Source organism: Canis lupus, chromosome 8 (assembly GCF_003254725.2).
Source record: "Canis lupus dingo isolate Sandy chromosome 8, ASM325472v2, whole genome shotgun sequence".
Classification (NCBI taxonomy): Eukaryota; Metazoa; Chordata; class Mammalia; order Carnivora; family Canidae; genus Canis; species Canis lupus.
Genome location: NC_064250.1, coordinates 38,664,590 through 38,679,612, shown reverse-complemented (window position 1 = coordinate 38,679,612; position 15,023 = coordinate 38,664,590). Strand labels below are relative to the sequence as shown.

At 37.7% G+C, this 15,023-nt stretch overlaps 1 protein-coding gene across 5 annotated transcripts in view; it reads right to left on the bottom strand.

The window, feature by feature from the left end:
• The window catches only part of SYNE2 (spectrin repeat containing nuclear envelope protein 2), a 319,917-nt gene that overhangs the window by 57,294 nt on the left and 247,600 nt on the right, over window positions 1-15,023 (bottom strand). For all 5 annotated transcript variants that reach the window (XM_025442804.3, XM_025442803.3, XM_025442805.3 and 2 more), the window contains 11 exons: window positions 14,031-14,163; window positions 12,879-13,061; window positions 12,316-12,462; window positions 10,506-10,682; window positions 8,549-8,704; window positions 6,830-6,982; window positions 5,023-5,193; window positions 4,422-4,552; window positions 2,263-2,467; window positions 968-1,147; window positions 126-254 (listed from right to left, as the gene is read on the bottom strand). In XM_025442804.3, coding sequence (XP_025298589.1) covers window positions 126-254; window positions 968-1,147; window positions 2,263-2,467; window positions 4,422-4,552; window positions 5,023-5,193; window positions 6,830-6,982; window positions 8,549-8,704; window positions 10,506-10,682; window positions 12,316-12,462; window positions 12,879-13,061; window positions 14,031-14,163 — 1,765 coding nt within the window. The remainder of the gene's footprint in view (window positions 1-125; window positions 255-967; window positions 1,148-2,262; window positions 2,468-4,421; window positions 4,553-5,022; window positions 5,194-6,829; window positions 6,983-8,548; window positions 8,705-10,505; window positions 10,683-12,315; window positions 12,463-12,878; window positions 13,062-14,030; window positions 14,164-15,023) is intronic.

Sequence of the window (15,023 nt, the reverse complement as noted above, 5' to 3'; positions counted from 1 at the left end):
GAATGGCATATAACTGACTGTGCTGAGTGAAGATACAAATAGACTCTATAACTTGACAGTCATTAGCTTATTTTTTATCCTATGGTTGAGTCTAAGCCCTAAGAAAACACAAACATTGGCAATACCAGGAATAAATCAGGGTTTTCTTCTTTTTCTTGATGGTAAAGTTTATCCAAATTCTCTTCTTCACGCATAATGAGACCTTTTAAAGATTCCAACTGGTCCCCAAAATCCTTGAATTGTGACAGAACAAACTAGAACAAGAGAAATTTTCATTAGAAATTTTCACATGCATATATAACAGAATTAAACATAGTTTTGGAAGCTGATAAAAGCTCAAGATGTTTTCAATGCCTAGCAGCTCATTATTATCTTGACTATCCAGAGATGAATATTCAGAAGACTGTTTGTTTTTACTCTATGCCTCTGGCAAAGCACTGAGCCTTCGGGGATGACTGGATCATCTCCTTGAAGGGGCACAGAGAGGAGGGTTGGTCTCTGCTCTTTCGGCTTGCTAGCTAAATGTTCTCTTCCTGTTGATATTGAGATGTGACATTGCAGTTCTATGGCCTTCTAAGCAGCTTTTTAACAGCTCATGCAGTAAAGGTTTTTCAAAAAGTGAATAAAGAATACAACAGATGTTTAAGCTTTAAGCAGCTACTTCTATGACTTGAGTACCCATTTGGAGATCCAAATAACTGAGATATGAACAGTGAAAGGAATACAATATCTTACTTCTTAAACTAACATGTTCAATGAAGAACAGATGTTTGCCTAAGATCTGCCCATTGCACATGGGATTGAACAGTCATGTCAGGGCATCTTTATGTTCAGGGCATCTTTATTCTGTAGTTTCCCTGAAGAGCAGTCCATAAAGCACTAAAAACTATTACTTCATAGGATATAAGGAATTGAGGGTAGCTTGCAAATGTTCAAGATTATAACTTGAATGGAAAATGAAATGAACCTCAAATTCATTAGCTTTCACAAGTAGCATCTTTTCCAAGTAAGAAGCCCTCTGCAGGGAGTGAAGTTGTGTAGAGAGGGGCACATGGGTGCTAGACTCTGTGAGTTGTGTAAGTCGATCCAGGAGAGTGGAATTCTGGAGAAAGGCTTCTTTTGTCTTCTGTACATCCTGCTGCAGCTCCTGGAGAAGAAGCAGTGATCAGAAAACTCCTCCTCCTCCTATCATAACAAAAATTCTCATCCCTCCTACTCTATCAACATCCAGAAGAATTAATGCCCTAAAATTGTGGGCGTGGCTTTCTGTTATTGTTTAAAGAGCTGAAAAAGCTAAGCGTTCCTTATATGATGCATATCACTGGTGATCTTCTCAAATAGTTCAGAGCTAAAACTGACAAATGATCAACAGAGTTGGGGCTTCCAGTGTACAGAAACTAGAGATCACCTGGGTAGATTCCCATGTTTTGTGTCTCTAATCACCGAACATTTTAGGAATCTGCTTTAAGGCTAATTTTATGAATCAGTGCAACTCAGTTTTCGGTCTGAGATTTTGTGACATAAATGAATTCATTTGCAGAGACTGTAGAATATTATTAATCAAAATGATTTTAGGGCTACTCTATAAATACAATGTATGTGAAATTTGTTTGTTTCAACAACAAATTAGGTAGAAGTTGATTTGAAATACAGATCACATTTGTTGGATTGTCTAAGTCAATTAATACTTTTTGATTTGACCTATAGTATCAGAAGATACACAATGGATCTGGTGACCCAGTTTAAAACTAGAGAGCATTCACTTTCTGGGCACTCATTAATATAATAGGATAAAATTACAGAGGAAATCACACAACTCTTAAATATAGTCTAAAAATCATTATACCCACAGACAAGCCATATTAATGTGGCATGAGTCCATAATTATTTCTAAAGCAAGAGATTCAACATCTATTATTCTTAAAAGATCATACTCTGTTGAACTACTTTTGCCTTTATCTGAGACCTTGCATGAGACTTTTTTTTGCTTTAGAGATTTACCTGCTAGAATGAAAGGGGAAACTTAAAATGCGGTATTATCAGATGCCGTTGACCCAGCTACCTGCTGCCTAGACCTCGCCTCAGAGCTGCTACCTGGCCCTCCCAACCCTGCACATCCCAGGCTTGTTTATGTCCTACACGGCCTGCTCATGAGCCTCTCCTACCCACTTCTTTGTCCTTGTGGTCCCTCTAGTTCCTGGGTCATGGCCCTATCAATTGGGCTGCTTTGGCCTTGGTTTTCCCAATGGGCTTTGCAACCACCTTTACATCCTGCAGGGCTGAGGTCAGGATCTCTGCCAGGTTGTTTCCAGACATGTTGATGTTTTCAAGCTGTTGGTACTTTGCTTCCTGCTGCTCCAGCCTTGCGGCGGCTTCGGTGTGAGCACTGTTATAGGCCTTCCAGAGCTGTAGCAGACTCTGGGCCTTCTGCAACTGCTCCGCGATGTCTTGGTTTACCTGGGTCCACCTGTCAGAACAACATGAACAACAGGACCTCATATCATCCTTCCCCTCACAGTGAAAGCATAACATGCACACATTATATCAGTAAGTCAATAGCAAATGGGTTGTTAAGAAGACACAAATGCCTTTTAAAATTAATGTATCACCATTATATAAATAGAAGTCCAAATTAGGATATTTAGTTGGCTAAATATCAAACTAATATCAACAAAACCTACCAAATTTGTGATTTGCAAGATCTATTGTATTATGAACGTCTGTTAGGCAAAGACAAAGTACTGAATTGCATGCCTGATGAAACCTTCTCCACATGGGAGGGGTCATTGAATAGGCCTTATTTAAATTACATTTATGCCAAATTTATTATTTTCTAATTACAAAAGCAACGTGTTCCTTATATAACTGCAGGAATAGGGGAAATCACTTTTTACTCTACATATAGACTCTGGTACCTTTCTTTCCCATGTGACTTAAAAATTTCCATGTTATTAATAAAAAACAAATAAGTCTAATTTTAAATGGCTATACATAATAGTCCTTAATGGTCTGGTTTCTGTTTAATTACCAAATTCAATTTTTAGCATGGATACTGATGTACTTTTCAATTTTGCTTTCAAATTGTATGCTTAGATACAACTTTGTTCAAAAGACCTGTTCCTGCATTTCAAGACGTTGGCCTTAAACCAGATTTCTGAGAGAATTACTTAGTCAAAGAATAAAACTATGCAAACATTTTTAAGGTTATGAGTATATATGTGGCCAAACTAGCTTTCTGGAAACATTATAACATTTACACTTTCACCTGCAGCCTATGAAAATGCTTGTTTCAGGATATCCTTAACCCTGCTAAATGGATGGAAAAGGTGAAAAATGGCACAAATGCTTTATTTTTATGGATTTCAATAACCTATTCAGAACAGTGCTTTTTCTTAGCAATATTTTTCCTACTTACCAATATAATATACACTCAATTATAAAATAAAAAGAAAACAAAACCCCACAAAACATGTATGTTTAAATCTATCTATCCCTACATCTGTATCTAGCTTATTGACCTACCTTCCTACCTACCTACTTGCCTACCTAGCTATAAAGAGAAGGTAAAAAAACCTCCTGACATCTCATTAATTTATAGACAACTACCATTAGCATTTTGGTGCTATTTTCTCCAACCTTTTTAACCAGCCTTCTGATATATTCTTGTGCCAACAACTGAACGTGTTTGTGCAGTGGCAACTGAATCCGTTTAATTAGCAAACTGCGCCACCAAGTTTGAAGGGTGGCCCCAATGCTAGAAGTGGCATCAGATACATGTCTATGTTCCTCCTTATTCCCCTTCCTTCCCTTCTCCCAATAAGGACTGGATCAAGAGCTGATGATGCCACTGCAGGGCATATACACTTGATGTCCCTTGTTCAAAGTGGATTTACCAGAGATGCTGAATCTGTCTTTGTCCCTGGAGCAAATTATCTTTAGGCCGAATTTCATGTCCTACGCAACAGAATAAAAGCCTTGCAATTAACTAGGGCCACACTCCTTAGAAGGAGCTTCCTACCATAAGCAGTTCATCCAGGAATTCCCTCCAACCTCACAAATCATTTCCCCAAGAGGAATAATAACAGCTTTTTTCTTCCAGCTTATGTTTCCAGTAAATCAGATTGTTCTTCTGACTACTCTGTAGCCTGTCTCTGCCTGGGATTTTTGTGTCCCTGGGATTGCACTGAGCAGTTAGTCTATGCCCTCTGAAACTGGCTACTCTGGTTACAAGGCAAGAAATAGCCTTCACAAAATCAAATCTTACTTACACTAAATGCTTTGAAGCAGAAGAAACCAAAATAGCATAAAACCAGTTATCTCTGATGACTAAGATGACTTTACAAAGCCTATGTCACTTCATTCACCATATGTTGTTGAGATAAAGATATCTGCTGTTATTCAAACTGTATCTTAAAGCATACCTGGCATGAGTATCTTGGCATTTCTCTTCAATTATTTCAGCAACCGAGGGGCAGTGATCTTTGAGTTTTCCAATCACCTCCTGCAGTTTCTCCCAACTTCCTTCACTGCTCTCAGCTTCATCTTGAAGAGACTGAGAGAAAGAGCAGGTACATTCTTTCAGAATGGCCTGGCCACATCCAAAGGAGGCAGCCACTGATCAACACTTGCTGCTGTATCACAATTCTATGAACACTCAAACCTCAATAGGACTGGGAAAAATTACTAGAAATGTGAAGAAGAAAACTGAGATGACATTCTTTCATTTGAGACAGAACTTTAAAATGTATACTAACACACACATACCCCCCAAAACCCAAAACAGTGAAATAATATGGACATGAACAATGACGAAAAATCCAATGCATCCTGTTACAAAATTTCACTCATCTGGCTCATGTGATTCATTTTGGAATTCCATGTTATACTTTTGATGCTGCTATTTAAAATACTGTTTTGTGCTTCTCTGTGGACAGCACAAAGGCAATTGTGTCAATTTCTGCGCTTGATTCCACTGGAGATTTTCTGCCAACAGTGTACTGGGCCAAGATCTGGTTAATTTACCTGAAGGTTCTGAACCTGGCATCTTAAGGCCTCTAATGATAAAACCACAGGCTTGCTGTGGTCCATGCAGTACCAGAATCGGATTGTCATCATCGTCACTTCCTCATACAGTTTATCATAAACCTTCCACTCCTGTAAAACAGACTGCATGGAGGTCTTGAGTTCATTGACCTATATGAGAAGTGGAAACATATTTAGAAAATCATTAAGAAGAGCCTCTCTCAATCATTTTGTTCCCTTCTAAGGATTCCACTATGGTATCTGATTTAGGCATTTCAGTTTGAGACCACTGGGGGAGTTGCAAACATTTCAATGACAATCTGTGAGCTTTCGATCTTGGGCAAGTTATTTAACCCCTGAGTTGGTTTATTTTTTCTTTTATTGCTTGTGCTTTTGGTGTCATATCTAAGAAACTATTGCCTAATCCCGTCATGGAGATTCAGGCCTAGGTTTTCTTCTAAGAGTTTTGTAGTTGTAGCACTATTTTTGATCCATTTAATTTTTATATATGGTGCGAAGGTAGAGGTTCATCTTCATTCTTTTGAATGTGGATATACAGCTCTTCTAGTACCATTCTTTGGAAAGACTATCCCCCCGACCTTGGAACTGTCTTGGCATCCTTATCTAAAATTAGTTGACTATAATGTGAGGGTTTATTTCTGGGCTCTTAATTCTATCCAATTTATCTACATGTCTATCTTCTATGGTAGTACCACCTGCATGTTTTTTTTTTTTTTACTTTCATTAACTCAAGCTTTTTTACCTCAACATTTTAATTATAATTCATTGTGTTGTGACTATCTGTTCAAGTATATTTCCTCTAGTAGCCTGTGAGTTCTTTGAGGGTAGGGCCCACTTATTTTTTTGTTAATCTTTGTACTATGGGCAGTGAGCATAGTGCCTCATAGAAGATATGTTTAACAAACAACTTACACAAGATACGTGAAGCTCGTCTCTATTTTCCTGCCTAAGTTATGGGGCAGAAATGAGGCTGAGAGTCACCTATGCATTTCACTCATACAGGTTATTCCCAATTCCTTCTTGGAACAAATGGTCAAAAGCAGATTTTAGTAGATAACAAATATATCCATAATAAGGACCTCTACGAAGTATGGACACACCTCTATAATTGGCTATTTATAGTTTATAGTTTTCTATAGTATTTATAGTTTCCCCCTCCGTTTGTGGGGCACTGTCAAAGCTGTAACATCTAGAGATGCCTGTTTTTGGTTTTTTGGTGCTCTACTCCTGGAAGGGCTAAATGCAGACTTTAACGTGTCTTTCATAAAATGACCAGACGTCTTCTACACTCTTTCTCTTTACTTTCTCCTCACCACATGCTATGCTTCTTTACTGCCTCTGGAGTTCTTTATATGCTGACCATGCTTCTAGCTTAATAGAGGCTATAGGAGACAGGATCACTCTCTCCCTGAGTCACCTCCTTGGACGTGCTTTTCCTTAGCTGCTCCTGTGTATCTGGTTAGGAAATGGTACCAGATGCTCTGTTGGGTTGGAGGGTGGAGACATTTTTGTCTGTGAATACATTAGACAAAACAAAGATAACCAAATGGATTTCTAGCCTGCCAATGGTTTTAGAATTGCTGGCTCTACTGCTAATTATCCAGTGCAAACAAAACAAAACAAAATAAAACATGGGATTTGAAATGCTTTTCCTTACTTCAGTATTTCTCTGAGCAATTTCTCAGTTTTCAGCATGGCATGAGTTTCTGTGATTACACAACAACAGAGAAAGATGAAAGAATATATGAAGAGAAATAGTATACTTCAAATGAGTTCTATCTAGTACCTGGTTGATAACACTGCTCCTTTTTTGAAATAATCCATCAATTCTGGATGCTGTGTCTTCTAATAGTGGCATTGTCCCACTCTCCGAAGTCAAGTAACTTTGTCTCAACTCATCCAGGGCTTTGGATTTAATTGCAAGTTGATTTTCTATATCCTGGAAGGGCAAGAGGGAAAGGTTTTCATATGTACAATATTATAGAGCAATAAGATATAAGAGACAGGTTATTGACTTTTTCAAGTAAAAATGCCATTAGAGTACATAATTAAATAACATGACACCTAAAGACATTTTAATGGCAATATATTCAATTCAATTTTTGTAATTATTACAGTATGAGTTCTTACAATAATTTCAATTATTACTTGGATCATCTAGATTTTAGAAGAGTCTAGATATATATATATATTGTGGTATAGTGGAAAGAATCCAGGAGATCTGGTCTCCATTCCATGTCTGCCTGGTACTGGCTGTCTGACCAGACATTAAGTCATTAAACCTCCAAGCCTCCCATTTCCTCATCTGGAAATAGTGATGGCACCGTATGCTGTGGCTAGTTTAGAACTCAAGTGAAACCGGGGTGGTCTGTGGGGGATGGTGCAGCATGGACCCATGAAGTGTAGGCTTCCGGTCAGGAGGTATATTGATTCTGAGGTGGCTGTAAGAATTCTAAATGGAAACGGCTAGTGGGTACTTAGAAACAGGGCAGGATGGCTTGCAAAGATCTCTTATAATGAGTGCTGCTTACACACCATGCCCAGTACTCTTCTTTTTTTTTTTTTTTTTAAATTTTTATTTATTTATGATAGGCACACAGTGAGAGAGAGAGAGGCAGAGACACAGGCAGAGACAGAAGCAGGCTCCATGCACCGGGAGCCCGACGTGGGTTTCGATCCTGGGTCTCCAGGATCATGCCCTGGGCCAAAGGCAGGCGCCAAACCGCTGCGCCACCCAGGGATCCCCCCAGTACTCTTCTGTAACCTTCTCAGTAGAACTGGGGTGTGAGCTGGCCTTACAGCCCCAATGGGGAGTGCAGCCATGCTCTCATGCAGTAGGTGCAGAAGCAGCCTAACCTGTGCCATGTAGCTATAGGGACAGCTGAAGTGTTTTCAATAGGGAGTGACACAATCAGGGTGGTACTCGAGGAGGATTAATCTACAGTTGGGTGAGGGTATCTCCAAGGCTAAGTGACCTGGCAAATGAAAACTGAACAAAACAAAGGGCATGGCCAATAGTTTTCAGCTCGAATGTGATTTAGGCAGTGGTTGCAAGGGACAAGTGGCCCTTTCAGAACACATCATGTAGTAGGTAACAGAAAATCATTTTCCTCTGAAGAAGCAGAATGAAATACTAATAATGGAAACCTTAGAATAATTTTGTAAATATTGGGTAAGTTCATAAAAAAACACAAAAATCAGAAAACATCAAATCAAAATTTCCTTTGAATGTTTTCTTTCAGGAGTAACAGTCAAGTCTTAAGAACAACAATAACTGAAAAGACCTTGTTCTTCTTGTCATAAAAAAAAGAGCACTTTGTAATTTTGTAGAATCCATGGATGATTATCTACTTTACATAACAAAGTAAGTAACTGGGGGTTTGGAAGAGACCCTCAGAAAGTACAGCTACTTGCCCTACTCCTTGGGGCAGAAGCAGCGACTAAACAACACGGCCATGTAACCAGCCTGACCCTGCGTGGGGACAGGAGCCATGTGCCTACTCACCTGACAATCCAGGAGCATCTTCTGCACTGAGATCACACTTCCAGGTTTTTGTAAAGTTTTCAGTCTTTCCTCCTGCGCCTCCATCCAGTTGTTCAAAATCTGTATTTTGTTTTCATTCTCACTGATACTTTCCAAAAGTTGTTCTAAATGTTGTATCTGTAAGTTATAAATAAGAAAATAAAACTTTATTTTATATATTTTTAAAGGTTTTATTTATTTATTTGACAGAGAGAGCACAAGTACAGAGAGTGGCAGGCAGAGGGAGAGGGAGAAGCAGGCTCCTCACTGAGCAGGGGGCCTGAGGAGGGGCTCCTTCCCAGGACTCTGGGACCATGACCTGAGCCGAAGGCAGACACTTAACCGACTGAGCCACCCAGGTGCCCTTAAACCTTTATTTTAAACCACATGCTTTAAAATGTAAATGTCATGACAGTTACTTTTAAGAAAATAATTTTGTTTCTTCTCAGATTCCTTAATATTTAGCATAAGATTTCCCAATAACTTTTGGAATCAAGATTCATAAATTAGGAAACAGAATTAAAATCCCCTTTAACATATGAAATGAAAGCTAACCTAAGAAAGCTGGCTGTTTTGGAGTTCCATAATACTTATCTGAAATAAAATCCTGTTGCTAACATTCAATATTTTTCCATTGCATTACCTATTGATATACCTATATAGCTCTTTTAAGAAAACTTTCTTTCCTGAGATATTTTCCATTAGAGTGGCTTAGAAATTAAGTCAATATAAAAAATATCACAAATAATCAATTTAATAAAATAATGACTGTTTTTAGTGTCTGTAATTCTTCTCATTTCTATGCTCATGATTTTTATTAGGTTACAATCAGAGTACCTGTAAAGTTTTATGTGCCTTTTCCAATATATCAGTCATAGGCACTTGCTCGGCTGGTTGACATAGGCCTCACATTAATTTAAAAGGCTGCCCAATATTTTATCAAATGGACACAGTATAATTTGATCAATTATTCCTCTATAGTTGGAAATGAAGGCATTTTGTGTTTTATCAGTATAAATAATGTTGAATTGAACACTTTGTGTGAATATTTTTTCATTTTTTGAAGGGCTATCGATTTAAGATAAATGTGTAAGAGGTGGCACGGCTAGGTTAAGAAATAAGGTGATTATTCTAGTTCTTGAAATTTTCTGAATTTTTCTTTCCAAAAAATATGTAAGCCATTATCTACATATGAATGGGATAGCTTTAGTTTTTATCTTTTCTCACTAAATTTTCTAATTTAGTATTTACTAATATTATAAATAATAGTATATTAGAAATATAGTGTTAATAATGTTTATTTTGAATGCCTGATAGTTAAAGTTGGAATCTTTCCATGCTGATTTGCTAATTATAAATTTTCTTTTATAAATTCTCTGTTCATGTTCTTTGTCCATTCATGCACTTGAATCTTAATTGTATAAACCCATTTGTATGCATTCTTTACACATAAAGAAATCAACCAATTGTTACTATTATATATAAGTACTGAATATTTCTCTACGAATAAGTTTTCTTAATATTTTCAGGGTCATGGAATGAAAATCTACCAAAAGGCCACATACATTTTTCTTCCTTTTCATAATCTTTTCAATGCTGTAATAGCTTTGCCACTTTTGAACATTTACTTTCATAGAAAATGTCAAAATCTCCGACCAGTTAGTAGTCTCACATACTTGACAACTTCTTAAATAAAGTTTCTCCTCTTCACTTGCCTAACTCAATTTCCTACTCAGAAATCTCAAAGAAATAAGAATTTCTTCATATTCTCTTATAGGTACCAGTGGAGAATGCCAGAACACATGCTTTATAAAAGGGCTACAAAGGAGAGGATTATTAGGCTAAACTGTAAATTAACCATGTGAATGTCTTCTCAAATTTTTCAGAAAGTGGTATTTTGCAAAGGCCAAATCACACAAAGTGTGACACATGAGCACACCTTTCTATTTAGTGTTCCATGTACCCGGTGCCATTGGCGGTTCATCTCTCCCAGGTGCTCTGCAAACTCTGTTCTCTCATAGCGCTTACTTTCTACATCACAGGTGCTTAACTGAAGTAATGACTGGTTCACAAAGTCAACGATCCATTGTTTATAGTCCATTTCCATTCTGAACTCCTAAAACAAACAAACAAAGTTAAACAACCAAAACCAAAGTGGGTTGACTCAGATTCCCCCTCTGGTTCCTGCTAGGGAACACCAAACTCCCATTCATTCATTAATCAAGGGGCACCTGTCTGGAGTTACTTTCTGCCCTTCCCCCAGCCCCTCTGAATGTCTGCTTTGAGTAGAGTCTCTTGGAGAATTCCACATGCTTAGGAACAGAGACTCGCTGCCTTCAAATAGACTGAAAAGTCAAAGGGGAGATATCATGTATGGTAGCTACATCATCTGAATCAAATTCAGGATGCAGGGATTGACAAAGGGTCCCTGCAAGTGGCTTCCTGAGAGCTACACTGGACTTCAGAGCCACCCTGCAGTCTTGTGGAAATGAGGATGGGGAGTCTCTAGTTAAGACGCTCCCAGAAAACCCAGGACATCAAGGGACTTTGCCTGTTTAGGTCACTTCACTGTTCCTCTAGGAACAATCTAGGCCTTCAGGTTTGGAGAACTTTAAGTTCTAGAGCAATCCTAAAAACACCCCAGGCCAGGCAACCAAGTTTCTGTCAAGCCTTGTTGGGCTTATCCTGGGAAGTTCGAATACCTCTCTGGAGGCGTCAGGGAGAAAACCATTTGGTATGTGCTAGGTTACTAGAACTTATAAGAATACATATACTTGGACCCTCCAAAGATTCTACTACTCACTGAAGTGAGGATGTGCTAACATATAGAAATAAAATCCTTGCTAATATGCCTTGACCAAGGTATTCACCCTCTGTCTATCAAGAGGCTCGATCCATCAGAACTGTGAGGTCTTTGAAAACAATGACCAGAGTCTTCATTTATCTCCTGTGTTCCTAGTGGCAAACTTGCCTGGCACATGATAAATGCTTGTGTGTGGCTTGTTCAGTGTTAGTTAAATCTACATGAAATCAAATATCATGGGGAAAGCCACATTCATATCTATTTGTAGAAGGCTATCAACTTTTCCTTACGCATTCCCTTACACAAAGAACATTTACCAAATATCTACTGGATGTCAGGTATTGGGCTAGGTACACACTATTTCGGGCAGGTGAAGGATAGCCCCTGCTCTCAAGAAGCTAAGCCCAGGTGGGAAGATAGGCAAGTAAGCAAATAATTACAGCACCATGGAGATACCTAATCTCAGAGAATAAACTCATCTGGCAGGGAGAGTCGGGAGTAGATTTCTAAATCAGGAGATACTTGAGCAGACTCTTGGAAGATGACAAAGAGCATTTCTACAGCTAGGGGTGGGGCACTAGAATTCCAGACTGAAGGAGCAGTACGCACAAAAGCACAAGTGGTGAGAATACCAGACACAGTTGGTTCATGTGCTTTCGGCACAGTCTAGGGTCTTGGTGGAGATGAAAAGATGAGGCCAATGAGGGGCCAGAGCCACTAAAAGCTTGGATTCTGTCCTATGGTGATTGATGGAAACTACCAAAGGAAACCAGGCAGAAGAAGAACAAGTATACTAACTTCTGCCTAAAATCACCAAACACCCCACTCCTTGCTTCTGGAATTGTTTTTTCTAAATCACATCCTACATGTCTCTTTGTTCTGTATTTCCCTTCCGACCGACTTGTCTTCTTATTTAATGAAAAGGCTTCTGGCTCTATTTGATTACCTTGTACTTCTGAAGAAGACTTTTCACTTGAGATGCAGAACTCAGTGAGCACTCAGAGTCTTCATCTGAAGTTTGATGTTCCACATTGTTCATCCAGCTAATCATTTCCATGATTGCTTTACGAGATGGCAATTTCTCCATCTGAAGCTGCAAGGACAAAATGATTTCCATTTAATTACCTGCCGTTGACAAAATGAATCAGGGCATCCACTAGAGATGATACCTGGTTTGATGAAAGGTCTTGCTACATAATTATGCAGGTGACTCACAAAAACAAACCCAGCATTCAAGCTTAGAATAAGTGACCCCAAAACAATGACAATGACCTTCACATAAACTAACACAGTGATGCAGATAAACTGGGAAATAAAGTAATTAAGCCTGATTTCTCTGTTAAGAAAGATCCTACTAGAGGAGAGTCCAGTAATTAAGACCTATATTCAGTGGTGCCAGAGAAAAATAGGTAGTGTCAATGAAAATTATTGAGTCAGAGAAATAATTTTAAAGGAGTTGTGAGCTAACAAGTGAATGCTAATTCGAATGCTGCATCTTTAAATACCTACCTGGTGAAGTTTTTCTTGAATATCTGGAAGCTGAGTTATGAGCATTGTCCATTTTTGTTCAAACTGTGCTAAAGAAGCTCTCAGCGTGGCCGTATCGGCTTCTTTCAGATGAAGAAGCTGGCTCCCGGTACTTACAACTGCGGTCTTCAAGGAGGACTTGTCATCAAGTTCCTTTGAAAACTCCTAGAGGTAGCAGTTGGATCATTTAGAAATGTTAAAAACTTGAAAACAGCAAAGAATACCAAAGAGTCAGAATTAACTGGTTAGAGTCCAAAACTAAATCACTGAACTCAATGCAAGTCACAAATGTTTGTATGTGTATCTATGTGTGTATGTTCATAAGTACATGTGTGCACACACATGCTCCTGCATACACACACACACACACACACACACAGATACCTTTTTTTTACTAAGTGTCAGGCACTGTTCCAGGCAGTAGATAGATGGTGGGGAACAAAAGATAGGATTCCTGTCCCTTAAGTGGCTTAATATTTAAAAAAAAATAAACGAATCATTTCAACTTTAAGAGAAACAGCACACAAAGTTCATGCTAAATAAACTAAATGCAAGTAATTTTTAACTAAAATATTTGAAATCTTTCCTTTGTATTTATAGGTGTTTTCAAGTATATTTTAAAATATTTACATTTTAACACCAAAATGAGTGATCATTGGCATAGAATATGAAATTGTAGAGAAAAGAATATGGGAAGGAATAAATTTATATTACAAAAGTAATTCCTTTTTTTTAAAAGAAAAATCTCAAAACAATAGAACATTTTAGGAGAAATATCAGTTCTGTATGAAAATTTAAAACCATGTATTTATTAACTTTAACATTTATGAGTTAATAATTCTGTTAAGTTTTTTACTGGAGGGGGGGAACAGGGAGTTAATTTCCTGCATTTATAAAGCATACCCCGTGTTAGAGGAAGTTTTAAATTTATGTATATATTGTAGGGTCAATTAAAAACCTGCTTTATCATTATTCTAAATATATAAATGACCAGTATAAACAGATAGCTCTACTATTAGCCCAAGTCTTATCCCTTACCCACAAATGATTATGGGCACTATTACTATTGACCATGGTCATTTCCCCCTGGTATTTCTGACAATAATTATCTGAGTATATTCTATTATAACTCACAAAAAAGTTGTTTATGTTGCTTCTGATTGTATCCAAGTCCTGAGACACATTGAGGGATTGTTCCTTCCAGTAATTCAGAGTTTGCTGAGAAGATTCCAACCATTTGGTTAACTGATCCGAATCTCTGTTATAACTAACAGGAGCAAAGTGAGAGAGAAAGAAAATTAGAAATGTACTCTTTGGAGGATATTCATCATCGGCATATTTTCTTCTCATTTTACTATATGTTTTCCTGTGTTGATCAGCTCTATTATTCAGAAAATCACGATTTTTTTAGGATTATACTCTGTTTTATCCCACTCCAAATCTGATGCTCCTGGTGTCTTCTATGACTCACTTATAACTAATCTAGAACAAAATGGGCATTTTAAAAATCTAAAACATTTTCTCATTACAGTCATGCAAAAAACCCATTGGTAAGGACAGCAATTATTTTTATTCACTAAATATTCTCAACAGATTTGTTTATAGTAAAAATATAACCAGCATTTGTAAAAGTTATATACTAGTAAACTGTTGTTGACTAGATACTAACATATTTATTGGAGGTGAAGGAAAATATGTAAGCAATGCTACTCCTCTTATAACTTTTAAACTTCTTTAGGTTAGAGAGTTCCCTACGAGGTAGGGATGAAGAGATTCAAATGTTCCATGTTCTCTACCTTCCTCAAGGGGTTCAAAATTAGATCCAGTAAACAAAATTCTCTGAAGAGCTCTGAAGTCTTTTTCAAACTATTCTGTTAAAATTAATATTTTTTAATTTAAAAACTTCGAGAATAGAAAAAAGCGCTATCACAGGATACACGTTAACGTGTATAATTTTATAACATAATTCCTAGTTTTCATAGAACTGATTACATATTACCCTGAGTATAGCAAACTAATCTTAGAGACCCGAGATCCCATTTAGCCCAGAAAAGGGACCCAAGTGCTTTAGATTGTTGACGAAAAACCTTACAATAGGGACACCACATGTAAAAACTGGTTGATCAC